Source organism: Pecten maximus, chromosome 11 (assembly GCF_902652985.1).
Source record: "Pecten maximus chromosome 11, xPecMax1.1, whole genome shotgun sequence".
Classification (NCBI taxonomy): Eukaryota; Metazoa; Mollusca; class Bivalvia; order Pectinida; family Pectinidae; genus Pecten; species Pecten maximus.
This window is the reverse complement of record NC_047025.1, coordinates 13769955-13793444: the sequence shown is the minus strand read 5'-3', so window position 1 is coordinate 13793444 and position 23490 is coordinate 13769955. Positions and strand designations below refer to the sequence as shown.

General features: G+C 37.7%; 1 protein-coding gene across 1 annotated transcript in view; it reads left to right on the top strand.

The window, feature by feature from the left end:
* Window positions 1-23490, top strand: part of LOC117337123 (neural-cadherin-like) — a 93306-nt gene that overhangs the window by 34571 nt on the left and 35245 nt on the right. The window contains 2 exon segments of the mRNA XM_033897918.1: window positions 15659-15844; window positions 21812-22076. Of these exon segments, the coding sequence (XP_033753809.1) occupies window positions 15659-15844; window positions 21812-22076 (451 nt within the window).

The window sequence follows — 23490 nt, the reverse complement described above, 5'->3', positions numbered from 1 at the left end:
AGTCCCTAGAGCTTCCAATACAATTTTCAGTCTAGATCTGAATTTGAAGTTTTTGAAATCAAAGATTTTACAAAAACATCTTTGTTTACAGAAAACTGGGGTATCAATTACAAATATAGAAACATCAACAGAATTCCCATATGGCTTGCTTTATGTCAGAACACCCCTAAAGTCTTCTGTAAAAGACTGCTGCAGTTTCCTTTTTCTACCATAATAGGCTTCACTGAATCATTAGGCCATTACTCTGTAGAGCATTAGTGTCCCCTTTAGCCCCAGATGGACCTTAATGTCATTTCCTCATTAATGAGCCAGATGACCCTTCTACATCGGATCTTGATCAGCTAGGGAGTTCCGCCCCCAATTCATCAATAATTAGGGACGAGGGGTGACTTCAGAAGCAGCTAACATCATTATGACATTTAAATAGAGAGATATATATAATGTACACATGTATCAGACATGTACTATGGTGATAAGAGTATGCATTTGTGTATTGAAACACTCTGACATTACTTGGAACTTGTGAATTGATATTGATGTTATTCATGCATGTGGGGGAAAATATGGAATATTTACATTTATCCGAGTTACATACTTGCCAACTTTTTAAAATTCTCATGGGGGAGAAAGTGCGTGAGCGACATTTCTGACCGGAAAAAACACATTTCACACGCGACACATTTAGCAAACAAAAACTAAGGGGAGATAATTTGCTATTGGAAAATAAATTGCTTGCATGAACACTTAAGCTTCCTTCCCTCACTGAAAAAAAGGGGGAAAAAAACTTATTTCAAGCTTGGACAATGATCTTTTTTATTCAAGTTTGGAAAGATAATTATATAAGCTTACAACAAAAAAAGCTGCAAAATTACATCATTTTTAATTATTTCTGGAAATGATTTAACTCACTGTTCACTCTAAATAAAAGTATTTACTTAGATATGTTATGAAAATTATGTTGTAAGATAGATCTATGTCAGTCAATTAAATGTAAATTATCACAATGATATCACTTTCTATCAAGCTTTCTCTCCAGCAGTAAACTTGAAAAGAAAATACCTTAAATGTCACGATAAATATCTAGAGTACAATATAATATCTGAATGAAATTTCAAATGTTTCCTTTGGATTACAACAAAGACAATAATACAAAAAGAAAAAGAAAAAAAAAAGGGGCTGTACCAGCAGTTGTAATCACTATAGGCTTACAAAGTTTTAACATGACAGTATAATACTGAGTATTTAGTTTAAGAAAGTGAGTATTTGTGGACATGTTTTTGTCTTTCAAAATGTGAATTGGGAAAGTTTCTGTCAAAATAAGTCTCTGCTAATTGACACTATAAGTATGCTGATGTTACAGTACGGTGATTGAAACAACGTTACCTACCGGCAACCAGGCCTTCGGTCTAAATGGTCGTTATTGTGAATTTATTTCCTTGAGTTAATTATCTAAAGATCAGCCAATGTTTAAATGTAGTTAACATTCCAATAAGTAATCTGTCACATTCGATACTCGGTTGATAACATTGCCAGTGTTGTTTTCACTTTTACTGTCCGAGATATACTGTCAAGTAGAGGTCGTTTATGCGCTTGACATCAAAGGCAGTATACGAAGCCATTTACAAGCGTTTAATTAACCATGACTGACTTGCTACGAAACAATCACCACGGATCCTCAGCTTAATTGGTTTTAATTAATTGTTTATTTATCAGGGTATTGTCACCCTTGCAGTCAGTGAAGTGTCAGAATTTCGTTATGGTCTGTGAGCAGGTCAGTTAACTGACCAATGCCCCACACATATGTCTTTCACCAGCCAGCAAGCTTTACCTGTCATAGGTCGAATCTAACAAGATGAATAGGGGCTCCATACGGGGTTATCAAAATCGGGAGAATACACTATGTTTTATCTATACGATCGGGAGACGGGGCAGGGAGTCTGAAATCGGGAAATTCCCGACTAAATCGGGAAAGTTGGCAAGTATGGAGTTAGTTTATGACTTTCCTTTTGTGTGAAGGGTATATAGAATGTATACGTACCAGTGTTCTCACAAAATACTTATTTTCATTAAAGTTTCAGACAGGTAGTAGATTTTACAAAATATCAGGTTGAATGTATATATAGATGGTGTAATGTTAGCAAAAAATCTTTAGCTTGAATATAAGTATAAAATATCAATGGAAAACAATTCTAAATTACATATAACGTTTAATTTGCCTAAATTCCAAGGAGACGATCTGTTTAGAATCCAATTTAAAAGGTAGCAATTTCAAATCTTAAAGAAAGAGATTTTAGATTTCAATCCACTTTGTAATCCATGGAAGTGGTGGTTTGACTATTAAATGGAATTCGAACACTGCTATTACAGAAAATGCCCAAGCTAGCAATTTTATGCAATTTGACACCTTTTCTGCAAAAACATGTACAGAATTTGAATTTCTGAAAATTTAAATATGGCGTGTGTTGTGGCATTAGATCCTCTTCAGGAGAAGCGGCTACAGACGAATATAAAACAGCTTTCCTATTATCTCTGTGGGGGGTTCCGACTGACCTAGTTCAATGGTGTCAATTCATTGGAATACAATTAATTAACTTCCACCAAACACAACCCTCATGATGAAGAAGGATTGTGCTTGGAACCTTCAAGTTTACCCGAAATGTCCTCTCATGTTGTCTTATAATTACGCTGTTCACCTCCATAGGGTCTTACAGAGTTCATAGAGTACATCAATCTATATTTAGATGTCATGGCACTTCGTAAAATGCCAACCTGAAAATTTCCATTATGATCCTGTCAGCTCCAGGAAGCATTAATCTTAACGGGCCATAATTTTCTTTTCTAACTGGCAAAGAGGTGCACTGTAACCTCTCTCTGCTGCTGCAGATATTTCATTTTAAAAGCTGTCTTTAAATTTCCAAAAATTATCAACTCCAACTGGAAAAGCAAGATAAACAACAGTCACTCATTGTAGAAAAAGCATTGAGTGGTGATTGATCATGAAGGATGATGTATACAGCCAGTTTATTCTCAGAGTTAAACTTTCAGCTGGACGATATTAACATATGGTATAACCTCCCGAGGTTTAATTTGTATGATATAAGTTATAATTCTCACCAGATTGAATAATATAAATTTGTAGTCAATTCTCACAAAAATCCACACAATTTGACGCTGTGAACCGAAGTCAATTACCACTTGATTAGATAATATTAATCACAATTAGTTCTCATGAGATTGAATCATATAAATCACGACGACATGAGATTGTATGATATCCATTTTAATAAATCACTCTATTGGATGAAATATATTGTAATCATCTAATCATCTCTTACAAAATGGGTAATATATGAATCAATTTGATAGATTTCAGTATTAATACTTAATTCAGTACAGTGCATTCCACTTAATCGGGTAACGCTTAATCGGGTATTTCGTTTAACTCTTTCCGTACTCACGACGACTACAGACGTCACAAAAATGTGCTCTTGTATCCTTCATGACGACTACACACGTCACAATTAACATGCCTTCCATCCTTTGTGACGACTCAAATCGTCGTAAAACATCGCGAAAGATGTTGATATTACTTGCTGGTTTAGCATAGTCATACGAAGGAATTGACACGGAAATGATGTTTTTAAGAAATAAAAAGCAATGTAAATATTGTATTGATGGTATGTTTTACGTACCAGAAGCATAATTCATTCGTTAAGATTGTCTATTTCAAAGAATTCCGCCGGTTCATGCCGAGCTGTTTACATAGCTACAAAATGGCGGCCTCAAATTTACTTTCGTTTTCTGCGAGATTGTTGAGGTGTTAAACACAATAAAACAATTAAAAACGATAATATATATATAATTGAGTAACGTTTATCATCAAAATAAGTAAGAAATACGTAAAATATTTTTACACACCGAAAAAACGATGTTTTGGCTGCGTGATTTCTTGCACATGTGTGACACATGTGCCGATTAACATGTCATTTCCCGCGATTCTGCCTGGTGATTTCGCCGTATTTTAAAGGAAAAATTGGGTAAAAGAGTTTCCGTACTCAGTACTTGTTCCATATGATAAACTTCATTTAATATTAAGCATTATACAACAGTAAAAGATCAGTAAAAGATCGTTTTATCGACGTCTGATGTGATAGCCATATGCTCCAATACACAAAGGACCTACCCAGCATTCACTTCCGGTAGCGACCGCGAAATTTGAATGAGTACGTAAAGAGTTAATTGGGTAAAATTTTAAAAACCAAAACCATTTTCTCTTAAATCATGTTAAAAAAATTCGTTTAATTGGGTTGGAAAAGTCGTTTTTTTCGGTTATTCGAATAGAACAATCGGGACAAAAAATAGAAATGCTCCGATTTTCACGAAAGTCATCGCGTATTTCTTTAAGTTTTAGACATTTATCAACAAATAGTGTAATTTTGATGGTTCAAATGTCAAAAAACAGTTAAATATTACCTTAAACGGTAATGTTATGTCGGGGTTTTGTCATGTTCAGAACTGTGTTGTTGTTGATTCTGCCTCGTGTGGTTTTTCCCCAACAGGAAGAATTGTGGGTAAAATTAAATGTTATTTTTAGAGTCAGCAGCAGGCAAAACGTAATGGGGTTTTAAAAGCATAATTAAGCGACTAGACAATTAAACTTTTACGTCTGGGATGTAAAATCTTCGAAGCAAAAACCAAAACAATAGGTTTTTACCTGGGTCTGATATTGCTACAGATCGATTGATATCACCGCTTACTGTATGTGGCGAATCCAAAGTGAGGGGTTCGCCACGGGGAAATGTGACGACACCGATACACAGGTGAGTTAAAAATCAGTAGCGAGCAGTAAAATGACAGACGCCCGACGTTAGCTCATAATTCCTATTCAGGTTAGGATTAGAACTGGTTAATAAAAACATTACATTGGATTTCGTGTTGTTTTATCAGTGACTGCCAGTGTCAAGTTCGTATAAATTTATACCACAGGAAACGACCTAAATAAACTCGGTTTCTCCGATCTCTGTGCTTTGGTAATTGGAAATAATATGGAATATTTTAAACTTCAAAGCGAACATAAGAATGTCTCTATGATAAACATAAATGATTTTAGATGTAATTGTCGGCGAGTCCTTAGATCGTATGTCAAATTAGGAACACACGGATGAAACAGGGATGTATGACCCCCCGATTTGAGGTGCTACGATTGTACTGTGCCGCGAATAAGAAAATCATTAAGGTTTTGTTATTTTAATACACACATTTTTATACAATTAGTAACAGTAATCTGACAATTTGACATCAGTAAAAGCACAAACAAAAACACCGTTTATTAACAATAATAACGCAAATATTTTCATCCGAAATCGACCCAAGTCTGACTACCATTACGGACCAAATCCAAGATGGCGACGTGCATTTCGGCTTATCGGGTAAGTCGGTTAATCGGGTAAAAAGTCCCCGCAAATAGGCAACCCGATTAAGCGGAATGCACTGTATTTTGAAATTTTTTTCCCATTTTGCTGTTAAATTTTTGCAAAATTGCTACTTCACTATTTCAAGAATCAGATTCTTTCACCCATGGATTTATCTCGTATGTAACCTACCCCAATATAGTAAACGCCAAAACTTTTGTATTTCAAAATTTTCAAGTTGCAAATGTGTAATTCGTCTTTTCTAGTAAAGGAAGAAGTCAGTTTTAAAATTGGATTCTGGATTGCAGTGTAAATGCATGTGTTGCTACTGAGAATTAAAATGCCATATTTAATGTTATTTATAGAAGGAAAAAAAGAGGGAGATAAAAATCTAATCCTCGAGCTACGTACAGTGTAAAGAAACAACGGCACTGCTAATAACAGTACTGTATTATGATGTTATAGTGTAAAGCTGCTTGAATTTTCATAATGAACATCACCATCCATTATATGTTATTAAGGAAATGATTTGGGGGACGTAATTATCAGGGATTTAAAAGAGAAACATAAAAGACTCGGCTGAGCTTCACAAAGGAAAACCAATATCAATATGGTGATTTCCACTGGATTGTTTAACTAGCTACCCTGAATCCATGATCATTTTCATCCCTTGTTAGCAAACATTATCTCTGTCATTGTGTTGACTGGAGGACTTGTGGCATTGTTGGCCGATATGATAGGGAACATATGTAACAATGAAAATAGATAGTAATTGCTGCATTCTGAATGTAGTAGATATTCCATAATCATGGTGGCATTTAATTCTTGGATTTTGTCTTAAAATGTTTTAATTTCATTTGCTGCTTAAAATTATTAATAAATAAATTATTAGTAAATCTTTTTTTTACTCTTTTTTTTCTCTCTCTATTTTGACAATATATATGAATAGATTTATCAAGGGTTAATAAGAAAAAGGGGGGAAAAAAGAAGAAAAAAATTCTGGTGGAATTGGGGAACAATGTTCAAGCAGATGTATTTTTCACTGTTAATGAAGATGTATAAAAAAACCATCAGGGCTTGAATAATCAACTATTTGATATAACATACAATACATGTAGAAATTAGGGGAAATTGGGGAAAAAAAGACAATTTCATGATTACTTACGCAAAATAAGTAACCATTTAAAAAAAGACAATTGAATTTAACCAAAACAATTAGCAACCATTAAAAGAAGAGCAATTAATTTATAAATATCATAATTAAGTAAAAAAAAACCTCATCAAACTAGTATGGTATTTACCGCAGTACACTATCAATATGAAGAATTTCACAATGGACAGGTGTTTATACGATGTTTTCCCAGTTGTTAACTTCAGTCATTTGTATTTCAGTAATTGGCCATTATCACCCTGTAATAAACTACACACGTATACTCCTAAGTATTTTCTGGAGCTATCTGTCCAAGTTTTGTTTTCACATTCATCCGACCTGGCAGTTTTATCAGATAGAAGGCTTTACTTTCTTTGTCCCAGTAATCTAGACATTTTGGCCAAAGATAAGACTCAATAAAAAAAGTCATAACATAGATATGAAAATAGACATTTGTTTATAAGTTCACTTTACTGGAACAAAATTTTGCTCCACTGTTTAGTTTTCAATGGGGGTGGTAAGGATGAATGATATATGATGTTTCTCAAGATCAGACAATTTATCTGTTGAATGACTAACTTCATTGAGGAGAACATGGTTTAGAAAAAAACCTACTGGGAGGTTTGGAGGAGGTTTGGGATGGAGGGAAGGGTCTGGATTATATATTGTCATTTTTCTGCATGTGGAACTTCAAAGACCACCATAGATTTTATGCCAAGTTTTTATTGTAACACATAAAGATCTTGGTCTTTTCTCGTTACTTCTCTGTATAATTAAGTTTATTGCTAACATTTGATGGTGACTCCTGAGTACCTCTCGGCACTTAATACAGCCTACATATGATAGTAAAAACAATCCAATGGTGTCAGTTTCATGTGGGATTGATGATGACTTTTAGACCAATCTGAGGGGAGAAACGGTGGTGCCAAATAGAGAAGATATATTTCGTTTATTTATTGAAAGTATTTACTTCTTTGAAGCTGTTAATTTGTTATACCTGGCAACTTTATTGAAGGAAAACATGTTTTGTTGTATTTATTATTCTAATATTAAAATATGAGTTTGTTCATATAAATTTGGTGAAAAAGTGAAAACAAAGTGATTGATTCAGGCCTTTGGGGCCTTTTGTTTCAGTTTTGCAATGACAGGGTCTATTATATTAGTCATCCTGGGTAACCACTATATCAAAGAGTCACAAGCTTTTCTAAAGTCTGGCCACACACAGATGTCCATTGATGAAATACTCTGGGGATGGGCCGTCATTTCGGCCACACACAGATGTCCATTGATGAAATACTCTGGGGATGGGCCGTCACATTCCTAGCCAATTGTCTGTGAAATTGAGATATATGTAACATGGGGTCATTTCTGTCTGTTCAGGGGTTATTAACTGATAAGAGGGGGATATAAGGGACGAAAGGGAGATAACCTGATTTGTTCGATGTTGAACAGAATCCATTAAGTTTCTGAGTAAAATATTTTACTGGAAACATTTTCCAGAGACTGTTTGTGTGTCTTCCACAAGACACACAAACTGAATCTGATTAAAAGCATGCTCTGACACCACAATTCAATATTTTCATGATTCAATATTTTTATGAAAATGGAAGAAATAATATCCGTGTTGTGTATGGTACTTAAGAAATGTGAGACGTTTATCACTTATTTACGCTGTACAGGTGTCTAGTCATTGTCCAAATCTGACCAGTGAGTGACCATGCCACTTTTGATGGGTTTACATGTGTCCACACCGTCTGACATGTCCAGTTAGTACATATATATGTGCCTGCTTGATTTATTGTCAGTATATATGTGGGCAGGCTATTTATATCAATATATGGGTAAAACTTGCACTGTGGTTAACTTAATACATCACCAATATATACAACTAGGTAGATGGTCCAAGTTAGTAACACCTTTTCAAGCTTTAAGCTTAAATATTTCTTTTAGACATTATCAGTAGCAGTAATAATTTTAAGCAAAGAATTAACTTTTTTGACTTTTGAGTTATAAAGAATTGGATAATTAGACTCAGAGTCTTTATATGATTTGTTAAATCTGGGGTTAACACATACTACAAATGGATGGTTGAGTGTGGAACGTTTTGGTGATGTATTTCTGAAGTGGAAATTAAGGTTTTGCAGTAAACTTCTATGGTCATTGTGCTTGTTTTAAAGACAAAAAAAATCGAATGAAGGGGCAAATTGACTCTAGCACATACATGACCGGTATTAGGCAGAATAGCAGAATCGAGGCATTTCAATCTTATTACAAAAAAACACAAAAACATATAGTATTGTACACTGCAACATAGCTAAAATCAACATTGTTGATCTTCAAATTTCTAAGACAACTCATTCACATTTTAGTCCTCTGTGTGATGCCCTGGTCATTTGTCTGATGATGGCCACAGTGTATATTATACTGTACTAGTCATCGAAATGTCATGAATAAACATTCATTGTTTTTGTAACCAAAATCCTTACATAAACCATACATTCCAAGCTGAAGAAAATGTTTAGAAACAATGAAGTCAACACTGAAACACTGAGTGTAGTAGAAATGCAGACAATGAATCTCTGTTTTATTGGCCGGTTTTCTTCTGGGTTATTTCTTTAAAGCAGTTGAGATCCCTGCACTTAAATAACCATATAGCATTGTTTGAGATTGACAATTAAAGCTGTTAATGAAATGAACATGAACATTATTTTGGCGTTTGATCAGATCCAACTAGGTGAGCGATACAGGCCCCCTGGGGCTTTTGTTTACTTCTTCTATTAGCTATAACCTGACCTGTTGGCCTCATGGTTGTCAATGAAGATGAAGGTGCAGGTATTTCTGGAATAATTAGTCGATGAAGGTTCAAGTATTTTTGGACTAATAGGGTGATGGATCGAAGGCTCTGGTATTTTTGGAGTAATTATTTGGGGTATTGATTGTGTGAGTTCTACAGACCCAGAGCACTATAATTTTTCTTCCTTCGTATCATCAGTTTAAAAGTTTAAAGTTAATTTATCATTCTCTGGATGATGATCTGGTTAAAAACTCCATGTTCTAGTAGAATGTCTAATTCATTATATATATAATTATAGCCTGCAATTACAAAGTAGACACATTTGAGCTTTTGACTGCTTGATGATGAAAATATATGTTCATGCCTCAATTATTATTAATATTATAAAGAAAACTTATTGTGTTGATTTCTGAATTACCATTTGAGTATTGTAAGTGTTCCCTTTCTTCGTGTCGAGGGGAATCAAGCTAATATACCACAGAGGTTGTAAATCTGTTGAGAGATATCTGTTTTAAACAACTGATTGAATTGTATATATGTTATGTATTACATTATCAAAGGAATTTGTTTTAGTAAAGGTACATACGAACACATTTCCAGTATCCATGAGGTGGAAACAAATGTTGCAGCTACTTGACTTTGGATTCTGTATAAACAAAACAAAAAATCTGTCTTTTTTCCCCTCAGTGGATCCAATAGCTTTCAAGTGGAGTCATCTGTTAAACTTAAAGCTGTATGATGCATAGTCGAGAAAATCTAAGTTGTTTTTTGAGATGTGGAGTCCCAGAATCTGGTACTGCTGTTATGTGTACAATTGTACTCCTTGTTCTGTGAGTGTTATTGTCTTCCAATTTTGAAGGTAAAAAAAAATAAAAAAAATTGCTCCTCAAACATTAATTCAGACCAAACCCAAACATATATACATATATACATGTCTAGAGCAGATACAAGCTATTTTGATGTGCATGTGGATATCACATTTTCAGAGTTTAAAGTATAGTCTGTACAGACATTTATAGGTGCTGCTTTATGATTAGGATTTTACAAAATTTCCCATTTGATCTGCACCTGAAATACATATTTATTGGTCTAACAAATTTTCCAGCTGGTTTTATTCAACTGAGTGGCTATAGCTATATAAAGACCCTTTACAACATCAGCATCTCATTAAAGTTATCATGACTTGAAGATGTTTACTACACTTTCCTTTTCAAACTTCATCTGGATATGTATTTTTTTTTCTTCAAGGAACCATATGAGAACACTTGTAACAAAGAAAAAGTTGTTTTTGATTGATGAAAGCATTCCCCCCCTTATATATAGTACATGTAACTTAATTAGGTCAAGTAACCTAAAGTGTTTGGTAGGTCTGCTGGTACAGAAACAATCAATTATATAATTTTCATTTCAGGGATACACTCCTTTTATTTCACATAGGTAATAGTCTTTACCCCAAAATGTTCCCCACAAATTTATATGAGGTAATAGAGTCAAACTGCTCCTGTAATGTATAACTTGCAATGTTTTTTCATTATGATATAAAATTTTGATTCCTGCCACCCGAGATTATATTTAGCTCCTGGTATCAGTACAGATAAAACTGTGGTAAAGGGAACAGATGGATTGGCATGGGTCTCAAACAATTAACCTTCCAGCTATCAATCTGTAAACTTCATTTAATGAACAGATAAACATGATTTAGGATTATAGAGTGACAGAAAGTATTGGTCACATTAACTGATTAACTGAAGATTTATTTATTTTATAACTTTATAGACCTCTAGCCACACACAATCATTAGCAAGGTCCGTCAGATGTTTTGAACATTCAGCTAAACGTTAAACGTTTGGGCAATTTTAAGCTAGGTCAGTGTTAGAACCTGTATGATTAACCATGTCAGTCAAATGTTTGGGCAATTTGTTATAAAATGTCAATCAAATGTTTGGACAACTTGACAATGCCAATTATATATTTCGATGCGGGCATGCACACAATTTGAAAAGGCCACTCTGTTGGACATGCAATTCAACAATGTCATACAAATGTTTCGACAATTGAACAATGTCGATAAATGTTTAAATTTGGACATGCACACAATTTAGCTAGGTTAATCGAATGTTTGGACAGTTGAACAATGTCGATCAAATGTTTGGACATGCACACAATTTAACTAGGTTAATCAAATGTTTGGACAGTTGAACAATGTCAATTAAATGTTTGGATATGCACACAATTTAGCAAGGTTGAGCATATGTTTGGACAATTGAACAATGTCAATCAAATGTTTGGGCAATTGATCAATGTCAATCAAATATTCGGACATGCACACAATTTAGCAAGGTTAATAAAATGTTTGGACAATTCAACAAGTTCAATTCTATGTTTGGAGGATGTCCTAAGGTCAGTCATTTAATTTTCTGTCGTAATTCCATGGTTATTGACTCACATGGTACTTGACTGTTACATGTTTCCCATGATACTTATGATCAAATAAAGCAATTGCCTTATGTGTTTAAAATCTATACATACAAGAAGCTCTCAGATTAAATTATATGCAGACAACAAAGACACGTAACCATGACAAAATCCTAAAGGAGAGAATCGTCTAGGACAATCGGTAGGAAATTGATCATTACGGAGACGCAGTACTGCAAAACAATGGCATAGCAAAGCTTTGATTTATCCTTCAATCTCCGAGAGAAAAAAATCTGAAGCAATTGTTTCTTTGCATGTCAGACGCCGTTATTGGTGGAAGTTGTTAAAAATGAAGCATGTTTATCATGATGTTATACCGGTATATACTGGTGTTGTCTTAAGAACTCAGAACATTGACTTTTGATTCATTTGTTATATAGCAGAGATGATAGCATGCTAATGAGCAGAGACAGCAGTAAGTTTATAGTATAAATTGGTTTGTGTATTAATGAGACAGACTATGTGCACATCATTAGACAGAACTTTGGAGGGATTGTGTTTGGGTAAAATGAACTTGGCTCCTAGGTAGTGTGTGTATATGGGCAATGTAAAATCTCTCTAAATGTGGGTAGTTACTGGTTGGCATTTAGATAGTGGCCAATTTGATCTTGATTTAATTCGTGGTATTATAACAAGATTTGAACTGATAAAATCTTGATATATGAATGTTGTATGTCACGTCAATTTTTAAATGTCATGTTAATGTTTTTTAGCTTTAAAACCATCCACTGCACATCTTCAATGGTAGATGTCATAAACAAATAAAATACATGTTACGTCAGTGTTGTTAGGAGCGTGAGAAATGTGCAGCTTATGGACAAATTTGTCCAAAAATTGTAGACTACTAATTCAAGTCTTTTGTAAAACACTTTGAGATTGCAGGTGGTTTATAAATTAGGTAGAATTATTTATTAAGACCCCAAAGTTTTTCTGTTAGCTGTATATCACATTTTAATTCGTTATGTGCTACAAGTGTATTAGAATCCAATTATGAAAATTACATTTGAATTATGAGGATTTTGAATCTTACTAATTATTTCCAGATTAAGACATATTTTGACCATTTGACTCTATTGCCTACTATGTATGGTATCAACACTATTATTAGGCTCTAATCATATCACTGGTGGGTCTGTAGATGGATGAAACAAGAGTATGGTACAGTTTCATTTAAAAAAAAAATTCTTTTTTTCCTCGTCTCTACTGAATCTAAATCTGAATTTGTATTGAAAGATGTTATATCTTGTGGCTTGTACATGTCTTATATGAGGACATGAAAGGCTGTAATTGTTACTTATAGTATAGAATACAAACTATGAAAATTCAATACTCACATTGAAACTTCTGTTGCAATTTGATATATATAGCTAACATTGATCGATTGATCATGAAGAGACACTTCACCTGATCATTTCAAATTAACAAAGCACTTTGCTGCTCCATGTACCATTGTAAACATCAGGATGAGGAGAAAATATTGATTTTAAAATGTCAGAACATTATAGATCTATTATAGGTTTAATTTTGTAGGAAATACATAATGAGTTTTTTTCCGTTTAATAACATTCACACATTGTACAAAACAGCATATGGACTAGCAAGTACAATGGAAGGCAGCTGTCCTTTAATTTGTGGAACTGTTAATCAGGGCACACCACACAAAAAACCCTCTTTAGGTAATAGGCTGTTGACAGGTGATTATATGTACCCCTGTTTTCTATCTCTAATTGGTTTCACAAAGCTTTACTTCAATAACTTGTCCAGAGGTTTAAATAATTCAATGTACTGTTAAAAACTCCCATCATGCCATCTGGTGATTGTGACCCATTTTACGTGTTATCATGTCAATTTAACTGGTTCAGTGGAGTCTGTGGTATATCAGATTGGACACCTTATAAAAAAAATCAATATCAGGCAAGTTACGGGATAGCAAGGTCATAAAAAACTGCTCAAGGTCAATTGAGTTGTCTCAGCCATTTGGAATTGAAATTTATTTCTGTTGTGAAGAGATAGTATATTAGAGTTACCGTATTTGATCTACTGATATCTGGTGGGGCTACCATACTTATCTACCAGTAACTGGACTGGGGCTTTCCGCAGGTACCTCACAGATGATTCTCAATACATGATTTTCAAAAATGTTTCCTCTATCTTTGATATATACCTATACAGGTGGCAATTGGTGAGGGAATCATCACAAATCTCACTGGCAATAGCCAGGTAGCTGTTCCAATCATAAAACTGCAGCCAATGTTTGGGGTACAATAGGTGATTGGATTGGAAAATGAGTCTCCAGTACCAAAATACAAAGTTTGTTTATTAGATCAGATGTGCTAGCCGACTTGATCACAAAGCTTTAAAACAAATAAAATATACACTCACATGTACAGATATGTATAATACATTTGTCCTTGTGAGATATATAAAAATTCTATTGTATCCTCCTTGTGTTGGAAAAATGGAAGCTTGCACTGATCCGGTGGAATCTCTAAATAATGCATCAGGAAAAATTACGCTTCAGTTGGCAACTGTGTTTTACTGTGTTGAGTTAATGCCGACCATTACTGCAGGATATCTGCATCAAATCAACGTGCTAGAAAACTCGGTTTCTGCCGAAGACTTCCTCACATTAAACTTTAACAAGATTTAAAAATTAGATTACTTTTCCCCTAAGACATTAGTGCAGAGCCTGATCAATATAGAGTTTTTCTATACCTCCTCTTCAGCTGGGGATTTGTAGCTTGTTGACAGTTGTTTGACACTTTAAGTGTATTACGAACAGTTTGGTGCCCTGTTAACCTAATTTCAGGTGTGTTTCCCTTATAGCAGTGTTTCCTTTGACCTACTTCACAGGTGTGTAAGGAAGGCTCTAATTAAAAAAAAACCCTACTGTGTGTGGTATTGTATTTTATATCGGGCTGATTGATTCTCCTTCTGCCTCGGCTGTAATGGAAGTATGGAGATTGTGAATTTCCATCAATGTCATGAGAGAAAGTCAGAGTAATGTATATATAGATTGTAGGAGATTAAGTTAAACTCCAGCTACAGCAACTATATGTAGCATAAAAAAATAATCTATTGATGCTAAAATGTAGTTTGGTTTCTTAATCAAACGGTATACTGTACCTTAATTGTGTTTGGAACATTAATGAATTAAAACGTCATAGACTTATTTAATCAACACATTTCAGTTGCTACAAGTCCTGTAAAATCTTGTGAGAGAATTTTATTGCAGTCAGAATTTTCCTCTGAAGTCATGAAGCCCCTTCAGACTGAGCCACATTAACTTTGCACAAATTTCCAACCCTACAGTCTACCCACAGGAACTTAATATGATACAAATTTCAGACCCTGCAGTCTCCTCACAGGGACTTCATACAAATTTCAGACCCTATATATGGTCCCCCCACAGGGACTTCATACAAATTTCAAACCCTGGAGTTTCCTCACAGGGATGCTCTAATCATACACTGGTTGCAGTAATCATACGAAAGTCTGTTACTGGTTATTTGTCTGATGAAGGTGACAGAGTGGTCACCAAAATGTCACACTCTAAACATATACAAGGATTTGTGATATACCATAATCTATTACTGATATTTGTCTGGCGAATGTGACAGTGTGATCACAGAAACGTCACGCTCTAATCATACACACTGGTTGTGATATATATATGTATATGCCATTTGGGAAGTTGCAAAACACTCACACCCAAACCCTTAGTTACTAATATTATAAGCATATTACTGTTAAACAGTATAGCATTAATTAATTTAACCTATCTTTAATGCCTAAGATTTAGACTGATGATATTTTTATTCTTTGCAGATTTAACGGAACTCGCAATCACGCTTAAGGTGACGGACACCAACGATGAACGCCCCATATTTGTTAATCAGCCCCGGCCTTTCCTGGCGACAGTATCAACAAATCCGAGTGTTGGAGAGATGGTCTACGAACTGCTGGCATACGACCCAGACACCGGCTCAGATATCAAATACATCTTGGAGTCAGGTTAGATTCTAACATGTAGACACAATTCATATTTATGTAGTCCTCAACTTCTGCCCCACCTTGAAAAGTCTTAGAATTAAGTGTCAGGCCATAATTGAAAGTCTTTGAATTTGACCTATTTATTGCCTAATGATCATGAAAAGTCCTTAAACCTTACTCCTGGTGTTCAAATATAATTTCTAAAATATTCACAGAAACAAATCTCTGGAGTGTTGCAACAAAATTGTAAGCTTATGATACAATGGTGTAACAGATTTAATGATATATACACAATAATGAATTGTATCAATCAACATTGTTAATGACCAATATATATCAAACATATTAAAATTTCACTGAAGTTGAACATAATCTCAAAAATAGTGTTCGAAAGTCCAAGCAAAGTCTTGGGTTGATCAATTGAGTCAGATACTATTGTTTCCAGGGGATCCAGCTATTTATCTATATATCCAACTGTGATTTCTTTCTAGAACAACTAGTATTACCCATGGTTTACCAAATTAAAACATAAAGAGGCTTCCTGGCCTAAAGTACAAGCTTGCAATTCATTTCCTTTCAAAAAATCAAGGTCCAGACTTGCACAATGTGAGTTTGGTTTGCTATTATTATAAATATAAGCTGCATCTATCTCCTTTTATATACTTAGTTTGGCTGGTAAAAAGCTGTAAAGAGCTAAAGTTTAGCTATGTAATTAAATAGTGTCCAGCAAATGCCTTGGTGTACAAGAAATGGATTGTAACATGTACAGAAGACCTCGGATAGAGCCAACACAGGGATGAGTAGTGAGGGACTCAGATAGAGCCAACACGGGGATGAGTAGTGGGGGACTCAGATAGAGCCAACACGGGGATGAGTAGTGGGGGACTCAGATAGAGCCAACACGGCCGGGGATGAGTAGTTGGGGACTCAGATAGAGCCAACACGGCCGGGGATGAGTAGTGGGGGACTCAGATAGAGCCAACACAGGGATGAGTAGTGGGGGACTCAGATAGGGCCAACACGGGGATGAGTAGTGGGGGACTCAGATAGGGCCAACACGGGGATGAGTAGTGGGGACTCAGATAGAGCCAACACAGAGATGAGTAGTGGGGGACTCAGATAGAGCCAACACGGGGATGAGTAGTGGGGGACTCAGATAGAGCCAACACGGGGATGAGTAGTGGGGGACTCAGATAGAGCCAACACGGGGATGAGTAGTGGGGGACTCGGATAGAGCCAACACGGGGATGAGTAGTGGGGGACTCTGATAGAGCCAACACGGGGATGAGTAGTGGGGGACTCAGATAGAGCCAACACGGGGATGAGTAGTGGGGGACTCAGATAGAGCCAACACAGGGATGAGTAGTGGGGGACTCAGATAGAGCCAACACGGGGATGAGTAGTGGGGGACTCAGATAGAGCCAACACGGGGATGAGTAGTGGGGGACTCAGATAGAGCCAACACGGGGATGAGTAGTGGGGGTCTCATATAGAGCCAACACAGGGATGAGTAGTGGGGGACTCAGATAGAGCCAACACGGGGATGAGTAGTGGGGGACTCAGAGCCAACATGGGGATGAGTAGTGGGGGACTCAGATAGAGCCAACACGGGGATGAGTAGTGGGGGACTCAGATAGAGCCAACACGGCCGGGGATGAGTAGTGGGGGACTCAGATAGAGCCAACACAGAGATGAGTAGTGGGGGACTCAGATAGAGCCAACACAGGGATGAGTAGTGGGGGACTCAGATAGAGCCAACACGGGGATGAGTAGTGGGGGACTCAGATAGAGCCAACTTAGGGATGAGTAGTGGGGGACTCAGATAGAGCCAACACGGGGATGAGTAGTGGGGGACTCCGATAGAGCCAACACGGGGATGAGTAGTGGGGGACTCAGATAGAGCCAACATGGGGATGAGTAGTGGGGGACTCAGATAGAGCCAACATGGGGATGAGTAGTGGGGGACTCAGATAGAGCCAACACGGGGATGAGTAGTGGGGGACTCAGATAGAGCCAACTCGGGGATGAGTAGTGGGGGACTCAGATAGAGCCAACACAGGGATGGGTAGTGGGGGACTCGGATAGAGCCAACACGGGGATGAGTAGTGGGGGACTCAGATAGAGCCAACACGGGGATGAGTAGTGGGGGACTCAGAGCCAACATGGGGATGAGTAGTGGGGGACTCAGATAGAGCCAACACGGGGATGAGTAGTGGGGGACTCAGAGCCAACATGGGGATGAGTAGTGGGGGACTCAGATAGAGCCAACACGGGGATGAGTAGTGGGGGACTCAGATAGAGCCAACACGGGGATGAGTAGTGGGGGACTCAGATAGAGCCAACACGGGGATGAGTAGTGGGGGACTCAGATAGAGCCAACACGGGGATGAGTAGTGGGGGACTCAGATAGAGCCAACACGGGGATGAGTAGTGGGGGACTCAGATAGAGCCAACACAGGGGATGAGTAGTGGGGGGACTCAGATAGAGCCAACACGGGGATGGGTAGTGGGGGACTCAGATAGAGCCAACACGGGGATGAGTAGTGGGGGACTCAGATAGAGCCAACACGGGGATGAGTAGTGGGGGACTCGATAGAGCCAACACGGGGATGAGTAGTGGGGGACTCAGATAGAGCCAACACGGGGATGAGTAGTGGGGGACTCAGATAGAGCCAACACGGGGATGAGTAGTGGGGGACTCAGATAGAGCCAACACGGGGATGAGTAGTGGGGGACTCAGATAGAGCCAACACGGGGATGAGTAGTGGGGGACTCAGATAGAGCCAACACGGGGATGAGTAGTGGGGGACTCAGATAGAGCCAACACGGGGATGAGTAGTGGGGGACTCAGATAGAGCCAACACGGGGATGAGTAGTGGGGACTCAGATAGAGCCAACACAGGGGATGAGTAGTGGGGGACTCAGATAGAGCCAACACAGGGATGAGTAGTGGGGGACTCAGATAGAGCCAACACAGGGATGAGTAGTGGGGGACTCGGATAGAGCCAACACGGGGATGAGTAGTGGGGGACTCAGATAGAGCTAACACGGGGATGAGTAGTGGGGGACTCAGATAAAGCCAACACAGGGATGAGTAGTGGGGGGACTCAGATAGAGCCAACACAGGGATGGGTAGTGGGGGACTCAGATAGAGCCAACACAGGGATGAGTAGTGGGGGACTCAGATAGAGCCAACACAGGGATGGGTAGTGGGGGACTCAGATAGAGCCAACACGGGATAGTAGTGGGGGACTCAGATAGAGCCAACACGGGGATGAGTAGTGGGGGACTCAGATAGAGCCAACACGGGGATGAGTAGTGGGGGACTCAGATAGAGCCAACACGGGGATGAGTAGTGGGGGACTCAGATAGAGCCAACACGGGGATGAGTAGTGGGGGACTCAGATAGAGCCAACACAGGGGATGAGTAGTGGGGGACTCAGATAGAGCCAACACGGGGATGAGTAGTGGGGGACTCAGATAGAGCCAACACGGGATGAGTAGTGGGGGACTCAGATAGAGCCAACACAGGGGATGAGTAGTGGGGGACTCAGATAGAGCCAACACGGGATGAGTAGTGGGGGGACTCAGATAGAGCCAACACGGGGATGAGTAGTGGGGGGACTCAGATAGAGCCAACACGGGGATGAGTAGTGGGGGACTCGGATAGAGCCAACACGGGGATGAGTAGTGGGGGACTCGGATAGAGCCAACACGGGGATGAGTAGTGGGGGACTCGGATAGAGCCAACACGGGGATGAGTAGTGGGGGACTCAGATAGAGCCAACACGGGGATGAGTAGTGGGGGACTCGGATAGAGCCAACACGGGATGAGTAGTGGGGGACTCGGATAGAGCCAACACGGGGATGAGTAGTGGGGGACTCGGATAGAGCCAACACGGGGATGAGTAGTGGGGGACTCGGATAGAGCCAACACGGGGATGAGTAGTGGGGGACTCGGATAGAGCCAACACGGGATGAGTAGTGGGGGACTCAGGATAGAGCCAACACGGGGATGAGTAGTGGGGGACTCGGATAGAGCCAACACGGGGATGAGTAGTGGGGGACTCGGATAGAGCCAACACGGGGATGAGTAGTGGGGGACTCGGATAGAGCCAACACGGGGATGAGTAGTGGGGGACTCGGATAGAGCCAACACGGGGATGAGTAGTGGGGGACTCAGATAGAGCCAACACGGGGATGAGTAGTGGGGGATAGGATGGTCCTGGTGTCCTTGACCTGGATACGTAATGGTACACAGGGTGATTGGCGAGTTAATTAGTCAATCACAACAATATAGGGACTGGTTTCCTTGTCTTATTGGTGTAGTCTACCGGCTTAGCCCGGGAACATTGGGCTTCCAACAACCCAATGAAGCAAATGTTCGGACGAAACAGGTAGATTTTATTCAACTTCCTATTAACAGCTTGGGTCATTTAAGGATGTGCCAGGTTTTGGAGTTGTAATTAGAAAGCCGGAGTACCCGGAGAAAAACCACTGGCCTATACACTCAGTATCAGGCAACTACTCCATGTGAGTTTCGAACGCACAACCCAGATGTGGAGGGCTAGCTATAAAGTGTCAGGACACCTTAACCACTCAGGCCACAATGCGGCCACTAAAACCAGAAGAATGCACCAATAAAGACGAGGAAATCAGTCCCTAGTTCGTTGTGACTGATGTTCCCCTTTTAGTTTCTGTACAGAAGACAGTGTATGGATATAGATTTAGGAGGAAAGTGATTTCTCATGAAGTATTCAACATATTTGAGATTTGCACAACATTTATTTTAAGGTTTTAAAGTGTTTTGGTGTCACAATATTAGATTTAGTATAAGTTGATCTTATTCCAATTCTAAGACCTTGAAATAGCCAAGTGATTTAACAGTCTTCAATATTTTAAAAGAATGCTGGAATTAGAACTTTAGAATGGTCAGTAATATCTTTGTAACATCCGTAGCCTGATACAGAAATAATCAAATTGAGATCATTAAAATTTAAGAAGCTAGCTTGCTGACTTTGATCGACACATGTTTTATATGATGTTGAGTTAGATTTGGTACAAGGGCAATCCTGTTGTGATTGTAGTGTGATTTGATGTACAAATTAGTGTTGATTTGAAGTGCAGCTGTTTAGCGTGTGTATTCATTAATCACCTATAGTGCACAGCTGATTGGAGCAGCTGGATTTCAGACCTGCAGCTCAATGATATGAAATATCATGTTTCTAATAATCAGTCATCATTGTGGAATAGATTTGTCTGATAATTGTGGTAGATGTCCTCCAAATTATTGTCACAAAATTACTCAGCAGATTTTCCTGTGGCAGTTTTGGATTTTTTCCCCAAAGCTAATTAGATGTAACAAGATTATTCCTAAACATTAATTTGTAGCTGTGAACATTTTAATTTTTTTCTGGGAGCAAAAATATGCAGCAAGATGGCTTAGGGCATGAACTATAAAGATAAGTCTAGTAATAATTATAAGGTAAAACCCTATGCCTGGTTATAAGCCTAATGATGCCTGGTACATACAGACTTTGTCAGTATAATTTACATACAGACTTTGTCAGTATAATTTACATACAGACTTTGTCAGTATAGTTTACATACAGACTTTGTCAGTATAGTTTACATACAGACTTTGTCAGTATAGTTTACATACAGACTTTGTCAGTATAGTTTAAATTTCATACAGACTTTGCCGGTATAGTTTACATACAATTTTTGTCCGTATAGTTTACATACAGACTTTATCAGTATAGTTTACATACAAACTTTGTCAGTATAGTTTAAATTTCATACAGACTTTACCAGTATAGTTTACATACAGACTTTGTCAGTATAGTTTACATACAGACTTTGGTAGTATATAGTTTACACACAGATTTTCAAGAAATTCTGTCTTCAAGAAATTCTGTCCAACTTATGTCAAATAAAATGTAGAGAAGTTTTTATATTGACATTTAATTTCCGTTTATGTTTCTACAGCTGGAGAGAGGAAGTTTGCCATCCAGAATGTCAATGTCAATGGAACCAATGTTGGGCGAATCATCACGACGGTCAGTGGGAATGGTCAGTTTGAGAGGGGACGTGTTTATGAGCTTGTCGTTTCTGCTCGGGACATGTCTGCCCTTGATGCCACTCAGAAATCGGATTTTGAGATTGTCCAAGTCCTTGTTGGAAATCGTTCACCGCAGTTCTTTGAAAATCCTTACATTGCCTATGTGTCTGAAAACAACCAAGCAGGATACAAGTGAGTTACCTCCCTTTGATTTTGTTTCACTAATCATAGTCGTTCATCATCAAATTGCTGTTTAGGCTCTGATTTCAGTCCGGAAAATAAACAGAAATCTCAAAACCATGAAAAAAGTCTTCTTACTGTTAAAAAAAAAAAGAAAAAGTTTTTGAATTTTTAAAAGCTTTCATGGAATATTAAGATTATGATATTACCATTAACATATTGCAACAATATAGAATTTAAATTATGATCCCTCTGTCACTATTATAACTTTTAAATTTTTTAATGTGTTTTTTTTTTTAACTCATTAAAATTTTCAGGAATATTTTGGGCTGAAAAAAATCTTTCCTTTGATTTCCTGTCACTGTATATCTATTATACTAAAGTTGAATGTACTCTCTGTTGAGCCTTCTGAAATTTGAATAATAAAGATTTGGTTTCATTTGATATAAATTTAATTTGTGTCCATTTGAATTTTTTTGTCCTCAGATGTTACGCTTTGTGTGTGGATGATTTGGAATGATGTTATATATCTGAGAATGTTGCAATGATATCTAATCTGACAAGGAAGCCATTTTTGATTGTCTTACAGCCCAGTTTAAGTTGTTTTCAGTGGTAATTTATAAATCTTGAAATTCTGCCATGGCCTAATGGCCTGTAAGAAAAAACAAAAAATAAAAAATGGGGTGAAAATTAATAAAAAATTGTTCACACTATCATTCAAGTTGTTAGTCTCACCAATGGGACTAAAGGTTTCCTCCTCATCCGTCCGTCTGTCCGTCCGTCTGCCGTACGTCCACTCAGTTTTCAAAACTTTTCTCAGTCATGTTTCAAGGTATATTGGTGAAAGTTAGTTAAGAAATAATTAACGATGATTCGTGTATTATTGCAGGATATACAACGAGGACGAGGATATTTTGCAATTGAATTAATAACGAAGGCCGCAGGCCTGAGTTATTAATTAAAATTGCAAAATATCCTCGTCCTCGTTGTATATCCTGCAACAATACACGAGTCAAAGTTGATTATTTCTATTCTACCATGTACTGTTTACAGTATATTATAACTTGAGTATGAGTATAACTTTATAACTTCAGTATGAGTATAACTTCAGTATGAGTATAACTTCAGTATCAGTAGCTATATAGATCAAGTTAAGTTTCAGGGTTTGTGGGTCAAAGTCAAGGTCACTTACTATTTTAAGCGCGCTGATAGGGGACTTGTATTGCTTTCGCAATACCCAGCATGCTTGTTAAGGTAAATCTTCTTTCAAACTAGAAAATTAATGCTGTACATGTTCAGTTTGTGCCGCTGCTGGTGCCTCATAGAAAATCTATTAGTAATGATAACTCAATTTGTATGACAACCAAAATGGAAGGTACAATTTCTTGAATGAAGTAAAAATTTAAATTTTATTCTCTAGATTTGT